The sequence below is a fragment of the Lutra lutra genome, chromosome 6 (genome assembly GCF_902655055.1).
Source record: "Lutra lutra chromosome 6, mLutLut1.2, whole genome shotgun sequence".
Lineage (NCBI taxonomy): Eukaryota > Metazoa > Chordata > Mammalia > Carnivora > Mustelidae > Lutra > Lutra lutra.
The window spans coordinates 66,176,450-66,191,178 of NC_062283.1; the positions used below are offsets into that span (position 1 = coordinate 66,176,450).

The 14,729-nt window shown below is 48.1% G+C and overlaps 1 protein-coding gene across 3 annotated transcripts in view; it reads left to right on the forward strand.

Annotated features, from left to right (window-relative positions):
* Positions 1-14,729, forward strand: part of KIF6 (kinesin family member 6) — a 465,466-nt gene that overhangs the window by 426,754 nt on the left and 23,983 nt on the right. For all 3 annotated transcript variants that reach the window (XM_047733172.1, XM_047733173.1, XM_047733171.1), the window contains 2 exons: positions 11,797-11,881; positions 13,458-13,593. In XM_047733172.1, the coding sequence (XP_047589128.1) occupies positions 11,797-11,881; positions 13,458-13,593 (221 nt within the window). The remainder of the gene's footprint in view (positions 1-11,796; positions 11,882-13,457; positions 13,594-14,729) is intronic.

Consider the following 14,729-nt stretch of genomic DNA (forward strand, 5'->3'; position numbering starts at 1 on the left):
TGCCAGGAACCAGACAACAAGATGCCTAGGCAGCAGACACAGTCCCCAGCTGCAGAGACGACCACAGCTCTGGGCCAACAGCACCAGTTGGCATAACTGGTGGAGGTCGCTACATTTCTGCATTCACCACATCCTTCCACCCACATATGCTCACAGGCCCCATTAATCACTCTACCCTGCAAAAATAGTCACTGTCTCTCCCATTGAGCACTGATTAAGGATGGTCCTCTCACCAGTTGCCAGGGCAATTTTATTCATCATGTAAATGTGCAGGAACCATGTATGATACTTTGAATTAATTAGGCATTTGACCAATGTCCTAGTCAGTTGGGGCTGCTATAACGAAGTACTGTAGGCCAGTTGCATGATGAACAACAGGAATTTATTTTTTTACAATTCCAGAGGCTTGAAGCTGGAAATTAGTGTGACAGCATGGTGGTTCTAGTAAAGGCCCTCCTCTGGGTTGCACCCTGCCAGCTTCTCATTGTGTCCTCACATGGCAGAACAGGGGTGAGCTAGATCTCTGAACTCTTTTTATAAAGGCACTAATCCCCTTCATGAGGGCTCCACCCCCATGACCTGATTACCTTCCAAAGGCCTCATCTCTGAATACCATCACATTGGGGATTCAATTTCAACATAAAAATTTGGGGGTTACACAAACAAACATACAATCATATCCAAATATATAATATATTACAAACATATACAACATATATAATAGATAATAAACATATAACCAGTCAAATATATAGAAGACAAAACTCTAACCTCTTGATGTCATCTGGTAGGCTAAAATGTATCATGGCTGGCCCCTCTAGCTGACATAAGTCAGCTAGATATGGTGATAAAAATCACCATTTGTTCTTGGCAAGTCCCAGCCCAAGAAAGGTCTTGGGGTTCCCTAGGAACAATTCTGTTGCATAGTAATGGAGCTAGGTAAGACTCATTTCCCCAAAAGCTCACTCATTTCCCCAAAGAAGTTGATCATGAGTTTGAGTTTGGGGAAGACCTACCAACAGGAAACCAGCATCATTCTTATAGCAAACAGCCAAACAAACAAACAAACAAGAACAGAAGATAACCCAAAGTTCCCCTGAGTAGGCAGGTAGATAAATGAGCTAGGACTATGATATATTCATATGATATGATATATTCATATAATTCATATTCATATAAAAGAACATCATAGAGAATTAAAGATGAATAAACTAGAACTACATGTAGCAATATGAATAAATCTCAGAAACACAATGACGATTGCAAGAAAGAAAATTGCTGAAGGATATTGTGGAATGATGCCATTTATGTAAATTCTAAAATTGCTGATACTGTGTATCGGGGGGAGGGGAGTGGGAGCTTTGTGTTATGGTTCAAGATGATGTAAGTACAGAAAAATGCATAAAACATATGTACAGATGTACAATCCAACAAATACTTACAAATAGAACCCCTCTGTCACCTCCCCTTAGGTCAAGAAATAGCTAAGTAATGAAGTAATTTTAAGGGATGTTCGAGATACAGGGTAAGAGAGTGCCAGCAGGAAGGGGAGGTCTGCAGTACCATCAGGACAGCATTATCTTTGGGGGTCAGGGATAGTGGATGGGAAGGAGGGCTACGGAGGCCTCTCCCAGCTCTGCAACATTCTTGTTCAACAAGAACATTCTTGTTCTTGTGCATCTTGTTCATATGCACAAACATGGAGGCACTGATGGTGTACTATAGAGATTTTTCAAAACATGGAGGCAGTATGTGGGTGTTATTTATATCATTCTCTAAACATTTTTGTGTTTGAAATGGTTTATAATAATTTCCAGAACTCGATGAGGGATTAGATTCCAAGGATTCAGAGATCAAACAATTACTGTTTAGTGGAATCCCCATAATAGCGGTGGTTATAAAACCCAAATCCTTATTCAGTTCTGATTAACCTTCATTTCCTCACTACCGTTTGTGTCAGGAGCATTTCACTTAAAGATGGGAACAGAAAATTTGGCACTTCTTATTCCCTTCTCTAGGTACCTTGTGTCCTCTAGGAGGGACTTCATAGTTAAAGAAGGTGTGCCTGACCCACTGAGCAATGCAGGGGAGGTGCTTGTAAGACCACCTTCTATTGTTCTTCTACCATCTCTTTAAGTCCTCACAGTCATGACAGTTTGGCCTCTGCCCTGGTTGGAAATTGGACAGCTCAGTAACTCAATTGCTCTTTCATTGCTAATTACAAACAAAACAAACAAGTACCAAAAAATATTGGTCATTTTATATTGTAACTACAGTCTCAACAATTCAAATTTCACTTAACGCTAAGACTTCTCTCCTTTTCCCCAGCTAAGGCTAACTCCAAATTCAGGAGGAGGTATCCCTGGAAGGATAGGTATCCCGGGAGGAAAGGGATACAGTCAGCTCCTTCTCTTTCTAAGACACTTCCTTCCTCAGTCTGATGAGCTCAATTTCCCCTGACTCCCAAGAAGGAGTTGGAGAGAAGGAGGAAGGGCAGTTGGTAAAGATGTTACTTGACTGGTACTCTGTAACATGGCTTTGTGCTCTCTGGGCAAGGCAGATGTTCCAAGCTGACTCCTCCTCACTTTGAGTACTTTCTTGGGTCCCTGGAGGTCCCTCAGCAGCAGGTCCCTTGACCTGACAGAATGTACCTTATTGGACAATTGCTTACCCACTTTGAGACTTATGCGTAAGGTTCTAAACACAAAATAGATTACTCAAATCAATAATCAAATTATGTGGGGCACCTGGGTGGCCCAGTCAGTTAGGTGTATGACCCTTGATTTCAGATCAGGTCATAATCTCAGAGATAGGAGATCGAGCCTATCTCCAGCTCTGTGCTGAAGTGGAGCCAGCTTAAGATTTTTCTCCCTCTGTCTCTTCCCCGTGCTTGCACTCTTTCTCTCAAAAAAAAAAAAAAAAAAAAATCAAATTAGGTATTGTAAAGAGAGTTGAATAAAAGCCTAGAAGGGAGTTGAGGGAAATTGGAAGGGGAGGTGAACCATGAGAGACTATGGACTCTGAAAAACAATCTGAGGGTTCTGAAGGGGTGGGGGGAGGGGGGTGGGAGGTTGGGGGATCCAGGTGGTGAGTATTGTAGAGGGCACAGATTGCATGGAGCAATGGGTGTGGTGCAAAAATAATGAATATTGGGGGCACCTGGGTGGCTCAGTGGGTTAAGCCGCTGCCTTCGGCTCAGGTCATGATCTCAGGGTCCTGGGATCGAGCCCCGCATCAGGCTCTCTGCTCGGCAGGGAGCCTGCTTCCTCCTCTCTCTCTACCTGCCTCTCTGCCTGCTTGTGATCTCTCTCTGTCAAATAAATAAATAAAATTAAAAAAAAAAAAAAACAAAGGTCTTAGCAGAGTGCAGGGAAATGCAGACGTCATAACCAGCAGGACAGGAAACATTGCTGCCCCTAGACCTGAGGGGGCAAGAAGAGTGAGCAGTTACCTGAACCCAAAGACAGAAAGGGCTGTGCAGAAAGGCTCAGGCCATCTGATAGGAGCTGTGACCTTCATTCAAGCAGTGCATCCAACTCATGGCCCCTCAACCTCTCTCCCTTCCCCACTTCCAGTCACTTGCCCGTGCTCACCGTTGGCTGAGCCCAGCCAGAGGTGAGGGGTAAGGAAGCCTATTGTTCCACCAGCCAGCCTCCCAGGGCAAGTAGCAGAAGAGTAGAAGAAGATGGAGAGGGGAACTTAGGGGAGAAAAATAGATAGGTACAGGACTCAGCCCACAAGCATTCTGTGGTCCACTGCCAAGTTTCTTTCTACCCAGGTCCTATTGCCCTTCTGACTTGTCCCACTAAAAAGGATGTGAGTGTTTTGCACTGAAAAAAAAAAAAAACTGATATGAATTTTAAGTGTGTGCTAGAGGGTGTAAGTGGTGTGCAGAGCCAGCTCATACTGGCTTGTGAGAGTTGACCATGTACATCTCTTCTAAGCTCCGAATTCAGGAACATCATGTTGGTAGCTTGAAATCAGCTATAATGGGAGTATCTATACCCCACATTGTTTCCACAGGAGCACAGCTGCAGCTCTGGTCTTGCTCCCAGCACATCAGCCTATGCCCTGCTAGAGAGTTTTTGAATGGGAATCAGATTTCTGTCCACTGTGCATGTATACACACACACACAGCACACCCCACACACAGGCACAGATTCCTGAGGATTTTAACCAATCTTTCTGAGCGTCTTCAAACCCCCTCAAGACCTTTGAGGGAGGGAGAAGGACCTCCACACACACTGCCCCCCCGTGAAGAAGGTAAGGCAGACTTAATGCAAACTGCCAACTTTCTTTAGAGAAATTCTTTCCAAAAATTTCTTTTGGCCCTTATCTCGATGTGGGGTATTTTGGTTGTCTTGCAAGCTCTTACCATCGTACTTTGAAAATGTGCCAGCTTGAGTGTGTGGTCCATCTTAGAACTCACTTCTGACTCTAATGTGTAATAAATTTTTTTGAAACGAACAGATGATTTACAAATTGGCTAGTAGCAGATAAGTTTCCTCAAAGTGGCAGGAGATGGTTTTATTAAGGATCCTCAACTCAATTCCTAAAAGTCCTAAAATATCTCTTTTAAGTCAATCAACAGAGTTGAACTAAATCCCACAAACCATCATCATTAGGGGTTTTTAGAGGAGGAAGGCCCATGCTTACTGTTATAGGCATGAGAAAATCTGCCCTCCCACAAGATCGTAAGTGTCCTGAGAATGCTCCAGACTGGCTTTTCCAGTGTGACAAAGATGTAACTGAGTTTTAGGGATGCCAAATTCTTGCTAACTTCTGTTGGAAAAGCCACTCAGACTGAGGACACCACTGGTCAGGGAGGCTGCAGTGACAGACAGCAGACTCACCAAGGGACTTGGGTTTTGAGAGAAATCCTATGTTCCGAAGTGTGAGCTTGCTTCTGAGGAGTGGGGAGCTTCAGTGGGCCAGTAAGCAGGCAGGAGCAGCATCCGGACCCTCCAAAGGAGAGACACCATGCCAGGCTCTGAGTGGTCACAGCCAGAGAACACTGACTGCAAACCACAGATGGATCTGGGCTCCAACAGAAAGGACTGTGGAGAGAGAGAAGAGTTCCTCTTTGAACAGAGGTGAACATGGAAAGGACCTGGTGCCAAGCTGAAGCAAGTAATGACAATAGAAATGTCTTTCCTGTGTCTGCAGTGTGCTCCCGGGTACCTGCAAGTCCATACCAACTCTTCTGCACACTGACTCTCTGAGCAGTTCACCTCCCCTCACAGGGAACACAGAGGGAGAGAAGAAACCAATGCAGGAGAGGGGCCGCCATCCCAGGGCCAGCAGATCTTGGGCAGAGAAGCCCAGAGTAGAACAGGGGAGGTTATTCGAGCAGCAGAAGACAGCAGACAGCCTTCTACAGGGGGTGTGTATGTCTGCGTTTTGTTCTAAAAAGGCTTCCCCACCAGTTCCAGTTGTCCAAAAGCATGACTGCTCCCTGGGGGAGCTGAGTGACTGTGGGCCTGTGTCTGTGGGGGTGAGTGTGCCCAAGAGATTATCGGTCCTCAGGGTATTCATCACACCCTTAAGCCTGAGCGTGCCACGGGCAGCTAAGGTGTTACAAAATCAACACCAAGATGGATGGTGGCTCTGAGCACCTGTCAGCGCGTGATCACCCGAGCTGACAATAAATTTGAGCCATTAACAGGAAATGGTCCGATTGGAAAGCCAGAATCTTTGCCTCTGAGCTGCTGACCATTGTAGTAATTGAGCTAGTGACACCATCAATCTCTGTACAAATAGACACGTTGACCTCTCAAACAGGTGAGGCTGAGTGATCTATGGCTCTATGAGATGGTTTAGCCCCAAAAGGCCCAGAGTGGGTGTTCAGCAAATGAATCATTATTGGACAGCTGAGGAGAACACCTCCCTGGCCCTGAGGTCTTATTGGCCATGGTAGAGCCACAGAACTCATGGCTTCCTTCCACGCAGGGCACTGGACCAGCAACTGCCATGTTGGACCCTGTAGCTTTTGCTCTACAGAAGCCTCCAGAAGCCCTCGGGGGCCCTTTTGGCTCTGGTGCCCAGTTGGAAATTTCATTATTGCCTTCCTTAGGACCCCTAGCACCTAGTCTAGAAGACAAGCAGACTGGCTTTGAGTATTCCAGAACTAAACTTGGGAAAGGCACCGACTCCAGCAAGGACAACTCACACCCAGCAGGTGAGCAGCAAATACCAAGTGAGATCAGGCTGCAGGCCATGGTTTTGGTTAGTAAAGGCCAGTCTTCACAGGCCAGCACTCGAGGAGAGGCTGAGGCTTCCTCTCAGCCCCAGCCCCCAGATGTGAAGGACATTCATGGAAAAAGGGCATTGCCTTCAAATACCAAGGACAAGTCAATACTGATGTCAATGATCTGCCCCATGGCTTCCTTCATTATCAGAATCACTTCCAGAGGAAAAAGTACCAGCTTTGAAGTGAGACAGAGCTGTGTCCTGACTCCAGTTCTACTGACTAGCAGTGTGATCCTGGGTGGATTATTTCCCCTATCAGAGCTCAGTTTCCCCATCTGTAGTGGGGGGTCGTGAAGATTATATAAGATAAGATGCAGGAAGTATCTGACCCACGGAGGAGCCTGGTCGGGGATCTCACGGCTCACATTTTGTCTACCCTTTACAAGAGTCAAGTGCAAGCAGCTCCAGCCCTACAAAGAGTGTGTCGTCTTCCTTGCTGGAAACGCTTGGGCCCCTCTTCCCCACTGGGGCTCCCAAAAGTCTGGAAAGCAGATGGGGGCAAAGGGACACACGAGCCCCGTATACTGTGCCATCTAAACCACTGCAGATTCTTTATTCCTTGTAACACTTGCATGGAACACTTGCATTGAACCTGGTCTCAAAACCTGGAGCAGTGTTCTTTTTTTTTTTTTTTTAAGATTTTATTCATTTATTTGACAGAGAGAGATCACAAGTAGACAGAGAGGCAGGCAGAGAGAGAGAGAGAGAGAAGCAGGCTCCCTGCTGAGCAGAGAGCCCCACGCGGGACTCGATCCCAGGACCCTGAGATCATGACCTGAGCCAAAGGCAGCGGCTCAACGCCCTGAGCCACTCAGGCGCCCCGGAGCAGTGTTCTTAACCAGAGCTGAACATCTGCGTCTCTGAGGAAACTACTGGAAAATTCTAGCTCAGTAGGTGTAGTGCAGGGCCCCGCTGTCTCTGTACTTTTATCAGCCTCTCATGTCCACATCCAATAGAGAGCCACTAAACCAAAAAAATGAAATTCTGTACATTTCAGACACTGAAGAACTATAGGAGAGTTTGGGGGGTCGGGCATGAGGAAGGTATGGGGAAGCAGGAAGATCTTTTCAGTGTCTAATGATCTTTTCAGTGTCCCAAGATCCCACCAGGTAGGAGGGGGCCCACCGGAGGCCGGCCTGCCCAGCAGAGGCCTCACTTGTCCTGGTGCTGCTGGTTCCCGAACACCTGACACATCAGACACAGGGCCAGCCTGGGACGGGGGGTGCCCTGTTTGAAGTTTCATACACTGTTCAACCACTCAGGGCTCCCTCCTTGTGTGACATTCAGGTCTGCGCCTGCTGGAATGAAACCCTTCTTTCTTTCTTTTGTATTGCTTTGGAGCCGGCTGCCTGAGCAGAGTCACTGTGTTACCTCATAGGCCACTCAGGGCTACGACCCCCTGTGTTCCTGTCCCAGCCAGAATCCTGTGGTTGAAAGGATGGCCCCTGGTGCCTCCTGTCAGGTGACTGGAGGCTCTGTCCCTGGCCCCGGTCCCAGTGGGCACGGAGACCTACAAAGCCCGAATGCCCTTCAGTTACTCCCTCTTCCTCTGTTCTTGCTCAGCCACTTTTTGTTCCCTTCCCTTTCAGTTCCCAGCCCCTCTTTCTCTTCAGACAAGACTGATAAGCCCAACCTCAGGAAGCATCAGAAACAGCCAGGGGCTGTCTCCTGCTGGGGTTACAATGCATTTCGCTAAGTAGACATCACCTTTGGCAATAACCCATTGGTTGCCATGACAACGTGGACAGCTTGCATCTTGGGGATATGTTGTGCCCTCATTCTGGCTGCCCGAGGTCCCTTGCCCCAGCTTTCTTTCCCACATCCTTTCAATAGGCTTATAGCATCCTGGCACCAACTCACAAGGACCATTCTTTAGTTTGGGGCAGCTTTGTCTTGATCAGCAAAAAACTGCTTGGCTTAGCTATCAAAGGAATAGATCGAGCCATTTCTGTCCTCAGAATGCTCTAGCCTCTGTCTCTCTCAAAGCTAAGATCCTTATCAGGGCCTACAGGTCCTATGTGATCTGACCTCAGCTCCCACCCCTCTGCCCTACCAACTTTCCCAGACACCCGGCCTTTTCACAGTTCCTCAGAAGCACCAAGCAGATGTACCTCAGGCCCTTTGCACCCGCTGCTATACTCTCTGTCCTGATTTCTGCATGCTTGTTCCCTCCCTTCATTTGGGTCTTTGCCCCCTCCTCAGAGATGACTCCCCCACCACTCTACCTAACATCGCAGCCCTCCACCCTTTATCCAGCTTTCTCTCCTCGTGGTGCCCTTCAGCCACTGGCATTATGTCAACTCAGTTTTTTGCTGGTTCAATGTCCATATTCCCCAGCAGACTGCCCCTGGTGGGGGCAGCCCATTGCTTACGTGAGTGAATGAATGACCAGCCTTGGACTCGAAGCTGGCTTTTCTATTTGGTAGCTTTAGGGCAGGTGCAAGCAAACCACCTGGTCCCCCAAGCCTTGGTCTTCCTGTCTGGAAAACAGAGGTGGTAATATCTGCTATCTAGAATTACAGGAATAAATGAGGCAGTACAGAGGATAGAACCGAGAACAGGCCCCACACACAGGAGCTGACATCATCTCTTATTCCTGGGTCACCTGCATTCGGAACAATGCTCTACCTGCCCTATCCTGGACACCCACACATCTCCAAGAAATCTGCCACTGTGATCTGCCAGGGGAGCCTGCCAGGTGCCCGGCGAAAAGACAGTGAGCGATGGGGCAGGGTGAGAGCCCTTTCCTGCAGATGGGCTCCGCACCCCTCCAGCCTTTAGGTGGGAGACCAGGTCATCTCAGGCTCCCTGCATGAGGCCCTTAAAGACAGCCTCCACCAGGCTGGGTGAGATGTCCCTGTGCCAATCCAGCGGCCCTGCCATGCCCCCCTGCCTCCAGTGACCTCTCATACAGAGTGCATCTGTGGGCTGCCCGGCCAGCCACTATGGAACAGGGTCTTCGCTGAATTTCTCAGGGGTTTCCTGGGCACGGAGCCAAAAAGTGTTAAAAGGAAGAAGGAGATCCACAGCTTTTCTTTTTCAACAGGCCGGAAGATAGCTTTGCTCATTTCTGAAACTGTTAGGAGACAGCGAAACATTCTGTCCATTTCAAGTCCTACCATTATCAGTTTGATGTTAAGATACTATCTTTGGTTTATCGCAGCTAACATTTTTCTGAGAGAGCAAGGGCTCGTGCACGCATATAGCACTGAGTGTCCCCTGCACATGGGGCCTGAACAGAGAGCAGGGGAGATACGATGCACAACAGGACCAGTCCCCGCCCTCCAGGGGCTTCCAGTGCATATGCCTGGGGGAGCATGGGCAATGTGGACAGGCAGCCAATTCATCAGGGTTAAAAATCACACTAGCCCAGGTGACATGTCATTCTGAGTTGGCAAGTCGAGTGGTATCTGCATCTCCCATGTTTAGATGGAATAAGAAAGACACTTATCCAGTCAGTTTTCCAAGAGACAGTTGTCACTTGGCACATGGAAGAGAGAGTATCAGTGCCCAGAAGATAAAGGACAGACTCCTGATCTGCTTTGCGTGTTTATCAATGAGTTAGATAATGGCACAAAAGGCAACTTACATGGACAGAATAAAGGCATGGCAGAATAAGGACTTCTCAGAAGGCTTAACCCCCATTAGATCTAAAGTATGGCATTTAGAGTCAAAAGGACAATCGCACTGAAATAGGATGTGTTTTGACAACTACTCATAAAAATATAAAAGTGTTGAAACTAACCACAAGCTTAATAGAGGCCAGTGACAAACTGACAGGCCATGACAATGACAAAACTGCAGAAAAACAAAAATGGCATGGGGTGGGTGGGGTGCCTGGTCTACACACTGAGCTCTTTGGAAACAGAAAAATTTGAGTCCAAATCCCAGCTCTGCGCATGAGCTGTGTGACTTTGGGCTACTCACAGCCCTCTCTGAAACTCAGAATCTAACTGAAGTGAGATGGTAAGCCCCCTCCCTTCTGGGTTATTTTGAGAATCAGTAACATGAGTTGGCACCTAGCCCAGAACCCAGTAGATCTTGGCAGACAGCAGGCATTCAATAATGGTCATTGTTCATTATTTACCTGCTAGAGAAATAGAGAACGCACATTTTTAAAAGGTTGGAGGTCCATTTTCCACCCTGTCCCTTTCAGACCTCTCTGGAATATTATGTCCAGATTTAGTCCTTAATGCTTAAGGTCAGTCAGAAAGCAACCATGTCAGTGAGCCCTTGATGAGGGAGTTGGGCAGAATTAGCCTGAGAATAAAGCTCCAAAAACATGGTTGGTAAATTATTTTTTTGTCATCATTGTGAAAATCTCTAAAGAACCATCAGAGGAAGGAAGGCAAGCTATGCTGCTCTTAAGACCCAAAGTCAAGGTGGAAAGAAGTGATTGGGGTGGGTCTCAGCTCAAAGGAAAAGGAAACAGAGCTACCCATCATGAAATGGGCTATGGTGCCAAAGAGTGAGCTCCCCACCCCTAGAAGTATTGGGGCAGAAAATAGATGACCATCTGTCAGAAATGTTAACAGAAGAAATTTCTGGATCCAAGGCCCTTGCAACCAAACACAGCTGGCTTTGGATCCAGTTTCCTGAAGTTAGCCGGGTGGCCTTGGGGCAAGTTAACCTCTTTGAGCCTCAGTGTCCTTCTCTGCCAGATGAGAACAATAATGCTTCAAATGAGTACTAGAAGGATGAAGTCCGATCATGTCCAGAAAGCGCCTGGCCCAAAGTAGATTCTCCCCTACTTGGAGTAAAAAAGCAGAGCTGTGTGATTTCCAAGACGCCCTCTCTGAGGCTAGGAAAAGCAGAGCAGCCACAGAGACTGCTAGGAGGATTAATAGAGCCCGCCCAGCAGGCTAGGGAGGGGCCAGGCCCCCGACAAGCAACCAACCAGAGTGGGCAGCTTTGTAACGGGCAGCAGGGGTCAGCATGCCTGGGAACACCGCCCTCACCAGGACCTTGCCGTGGTCTCACGGGCAGGGGGTCTGAGCCTGTTCTCAGCTCTGGCTGCATATTAGCCTTGCTTAGTTTCATCGGGCTTGGCAACCTCCGCTTCGGAGGGAAGTCACAAACTGGAGACAGGATTGGAGGCCAGAGACCCTCAGCACCTCGACTGGTACAGAGACAGATGTGACAGATGTGAGATGGGTTAGTGATGTCTTCCCATTTGTGAGGGGCTCTGGAGCAGAGGATGGGAAAATGCTATTTTGCATCTTCCCTGAGGATTCAAGAGGAAATAAGTGAACTCAACAGTAAAAGGATTAATAGCAATGTAAGGACGGGTTCTCTTCCAGTGACAGATGTTGGACTGTGGGAGGGACGGTGGAAATCATCATGGAAGCCTCTTCTGGGAGGCTTTCAACCAATTAGAGATTGCCATCCAGAGGAGGGGACGGAACTCTCAACCAAAGGCCCCAGAAGGTCCTCACAGAGTCCCCTTTCATCTTGGGGTTCACTTTACCCTGTCCTCCGCCCTGAATCTCACACTTCTTTTGCCATTCTTCCTTGTTGGAGTAACCCATTGCCATCTCCCTTCCACAGGCCTCTCAGAAAACACAGCCTTGCCTTCGATGCCAGACTCGCTGGAAGAGAAGCTTCGATCCCAACTGGAGGAAGAAAAGAGAAGGTACCCTTTTTTTCACCTCACACACCCTGACTCCAGCCTGCTAGGACCCTCGGGGATGACCTGGAGCTGCCCAGGCCAAGCGGGGTGGCCACTCCCCAGCGCGGGTCAGGAGCTGCTCTGGGAAGCAGGTCCAGTGGTTGCGTCCTCATGTAGGTGGAGGGCATGCTGCCTTTGAGCAGACAGATATGGAATGCAGGGACCATAAGCAGCATGAGGCTGGAAGCTCCGGAGCAGAAGGCCTAGCGGGCCCTAGAGCCCACAGGGAGGTTTGCTTGTTGGCACCCACCCACCGCCAGCCCAAGGTCCTGGGCTGCCTCTCAGGAGCAACTAGACTTAGCTACTGCTGCCATCTAGTGGAGCGCAGAAGTATGACCACGGAGGGCTCCCTCCCGCCTGCAGATCTGCGCCCACTTCCCTCCTGAGTCTCCTCCTGCAGGGCATCCCCAGAACCTCACACCCTCTTGCAGCCAGTCAGGTTCCCAAGATGACGTCAGTAACAAGGCGGCAAGAAACCTCCAGCATCGGCACACACGTGGCCGTAACTGATCCTCAGGATGGCCCCAGAATCTCACTGAACACCGCAGTCCAGCTTTGGCCTTCATTCCTTGATTGATGCATTTGACCAATGTTTGCTATGCCCTGCAGGCCACGGAGAGGCTCTGGGGAGAGCCTACAAGTCACCTTCCGGGCCCTCAGGTTGCTGATGGTGTCAATGCTACATGAGCCACTGCTGGGCTAGGGAGGTGTGCCCCCTGAGCAAACCCAGGCATTCTGGCCTCCCCACATCCTCCTTCCAGAAAGCCTTGGGTTGGCCTCTCAGATGTGCCACTGTTGCTCTCCTTCCTCACTCTGTTTTTCCCCATTTCTTTCTGACCCACTTTTCTTGTATCTTTACCCCACCCTGTGTCATCTCCTTGGTCCACATTCCCAACCCCAGCGTCCTCAGGAGCAACACTGTGTCCGCAGTTTGGCTACCGGTTCCCGTTGGACAACTTCTGCTTCACGGCCACATGCCCCAAACCTATACTCACAGTAATAAATGTAGATTGACTTCTATCCTCAGTACAAAGTGAACCAATGGAATAGAGAGGTGGCTGAGACTGTGGTTTCTAGACCCGGATGGCCAGGGCTCACATCCTGGCCCCTCTGTTTATTAGCCTCCCCGCCACAGAGCAAGTTATATATGGGGGACAAGTTATGGGACCTCCATGCCTCAGGCCCCAGATCTGTGAAGTGGAGCATCTTCTTCACAGGACAGTGCAGAGGACTGAATCCGTTGTTATGCCAAGTGCCTAGAACAATGCCTACCCCCTAGTAAGTGCTCAGTAATGGTAGCCATCCTTCTGGAAGAAGGGGGTATTCATCTCATACACAGAGCCCATGGGGCCTGCTTCTCTGTGAGGGGCTCAAGCCCAGGCCCAGGCCCCTGGCCTCCATGGACTGCCCTGGGGTCCCAGTCCCTGGCTCCAGCATGACACTGACAGACTTCTAAGACACAAACCCCACAGTAACACTCCATTCCCGGCCTTTCCTCGCTGCCAGTGACTTTCAAGGCTCTTCCCTGATTCCACTGTAGGTATAAAATAATGTTCATGCGCCTGAAGGCCCTGAAGGTGGAGATCGAACACTTGCAGCTGCTCATGGACAAGGCCAAGGTGAAGCTAAAGAAAGAGTTTGAAGCCTGGTGGACAGAGGAAGCCACCAACCTGCAGGTACTAGTGGCGGTCCCCTTCCCTGCCCCAGAGCCCACCTTCCTCCTGGGGCCCAGGGAATGTTAGGGAGGCTGGGGAGAGGCTGTTGGAGGCAGAAGAGTGGGGGCTTCGACCCACAGGCCACGTGCTCTCAGCCTTGGTTCGTGACTCAAGTGCTTATCTTTGTAATGAGGATGCCACGGCCAGGGGCTCCCTGTCTCTGTGCTCTGGGGCCTGACAGAAAGGTGGGGGACGGAAGGGGTGCCCAGACCGGCAGATTTGCCACTGTTGCTTTGTGTAATACCTCATTGACAATATCAACTGTTTTTTATTACAGTCATATGTGTGTTTGTATCCATAATGTACTATATGTAAATATATATTTCTCTAATTTGTATATAAGCTATAGAAATTTTGGAAAATAGAGAAAAACACAAAGAAGTAAAAATCACCATAATCCCACCACTTAAGGATAACCAATATTATCTTGTTGGATTAGGTTATTTTATCTTTTTTCCAATGCATATATTTCCATTTATTTTTATAAACATAGAATCATATTGGTCTTCAAGTATCATAAATGGCTTTTGCTTGTGGATCTCACTGCATTGCATGACCACTCTTCTGTGATACTTTTCTGTATCATTCTATTGACCGTCACTGTTCCATCCTATGAATTTATTTTAATCTGCTTAATCTTCTATTGTTTAATGTTTAGTTTGTTTCTAGTTTTATACTGGAAACATATTTGTAGATAAATGTGCTCACATTTGCTAGACAGATTCCTGGAAGTTCTCTACAATACTATGAAAGTAAAATGGTTAAATAAATAAGAAGGTAATACAAACCCCCAATTCCAATTGTCCTGTAACTCATCAGCTGTGGTATAATGGAAGTGACGAGATTCATATTACCCGATCAGCAGTGTGGCTGGTGGAACGCTCAGAGATGAACAGCTGATCCCTTTGTCCTAAGGAAAAGGAAGCTGAGAGCCCAAGAAGTTATTTAGCCAATGACATACAGCCAAGCAGTAACCAGTATGTTACCAAGTAGCCATGGTTACTAGACACTAGAGAGAATATTAGGATAAAATTTAATACACGAGATGACAAAGAAAGCCAATAAGATGGAAATAAATTATCAAAATATTCTTAAAG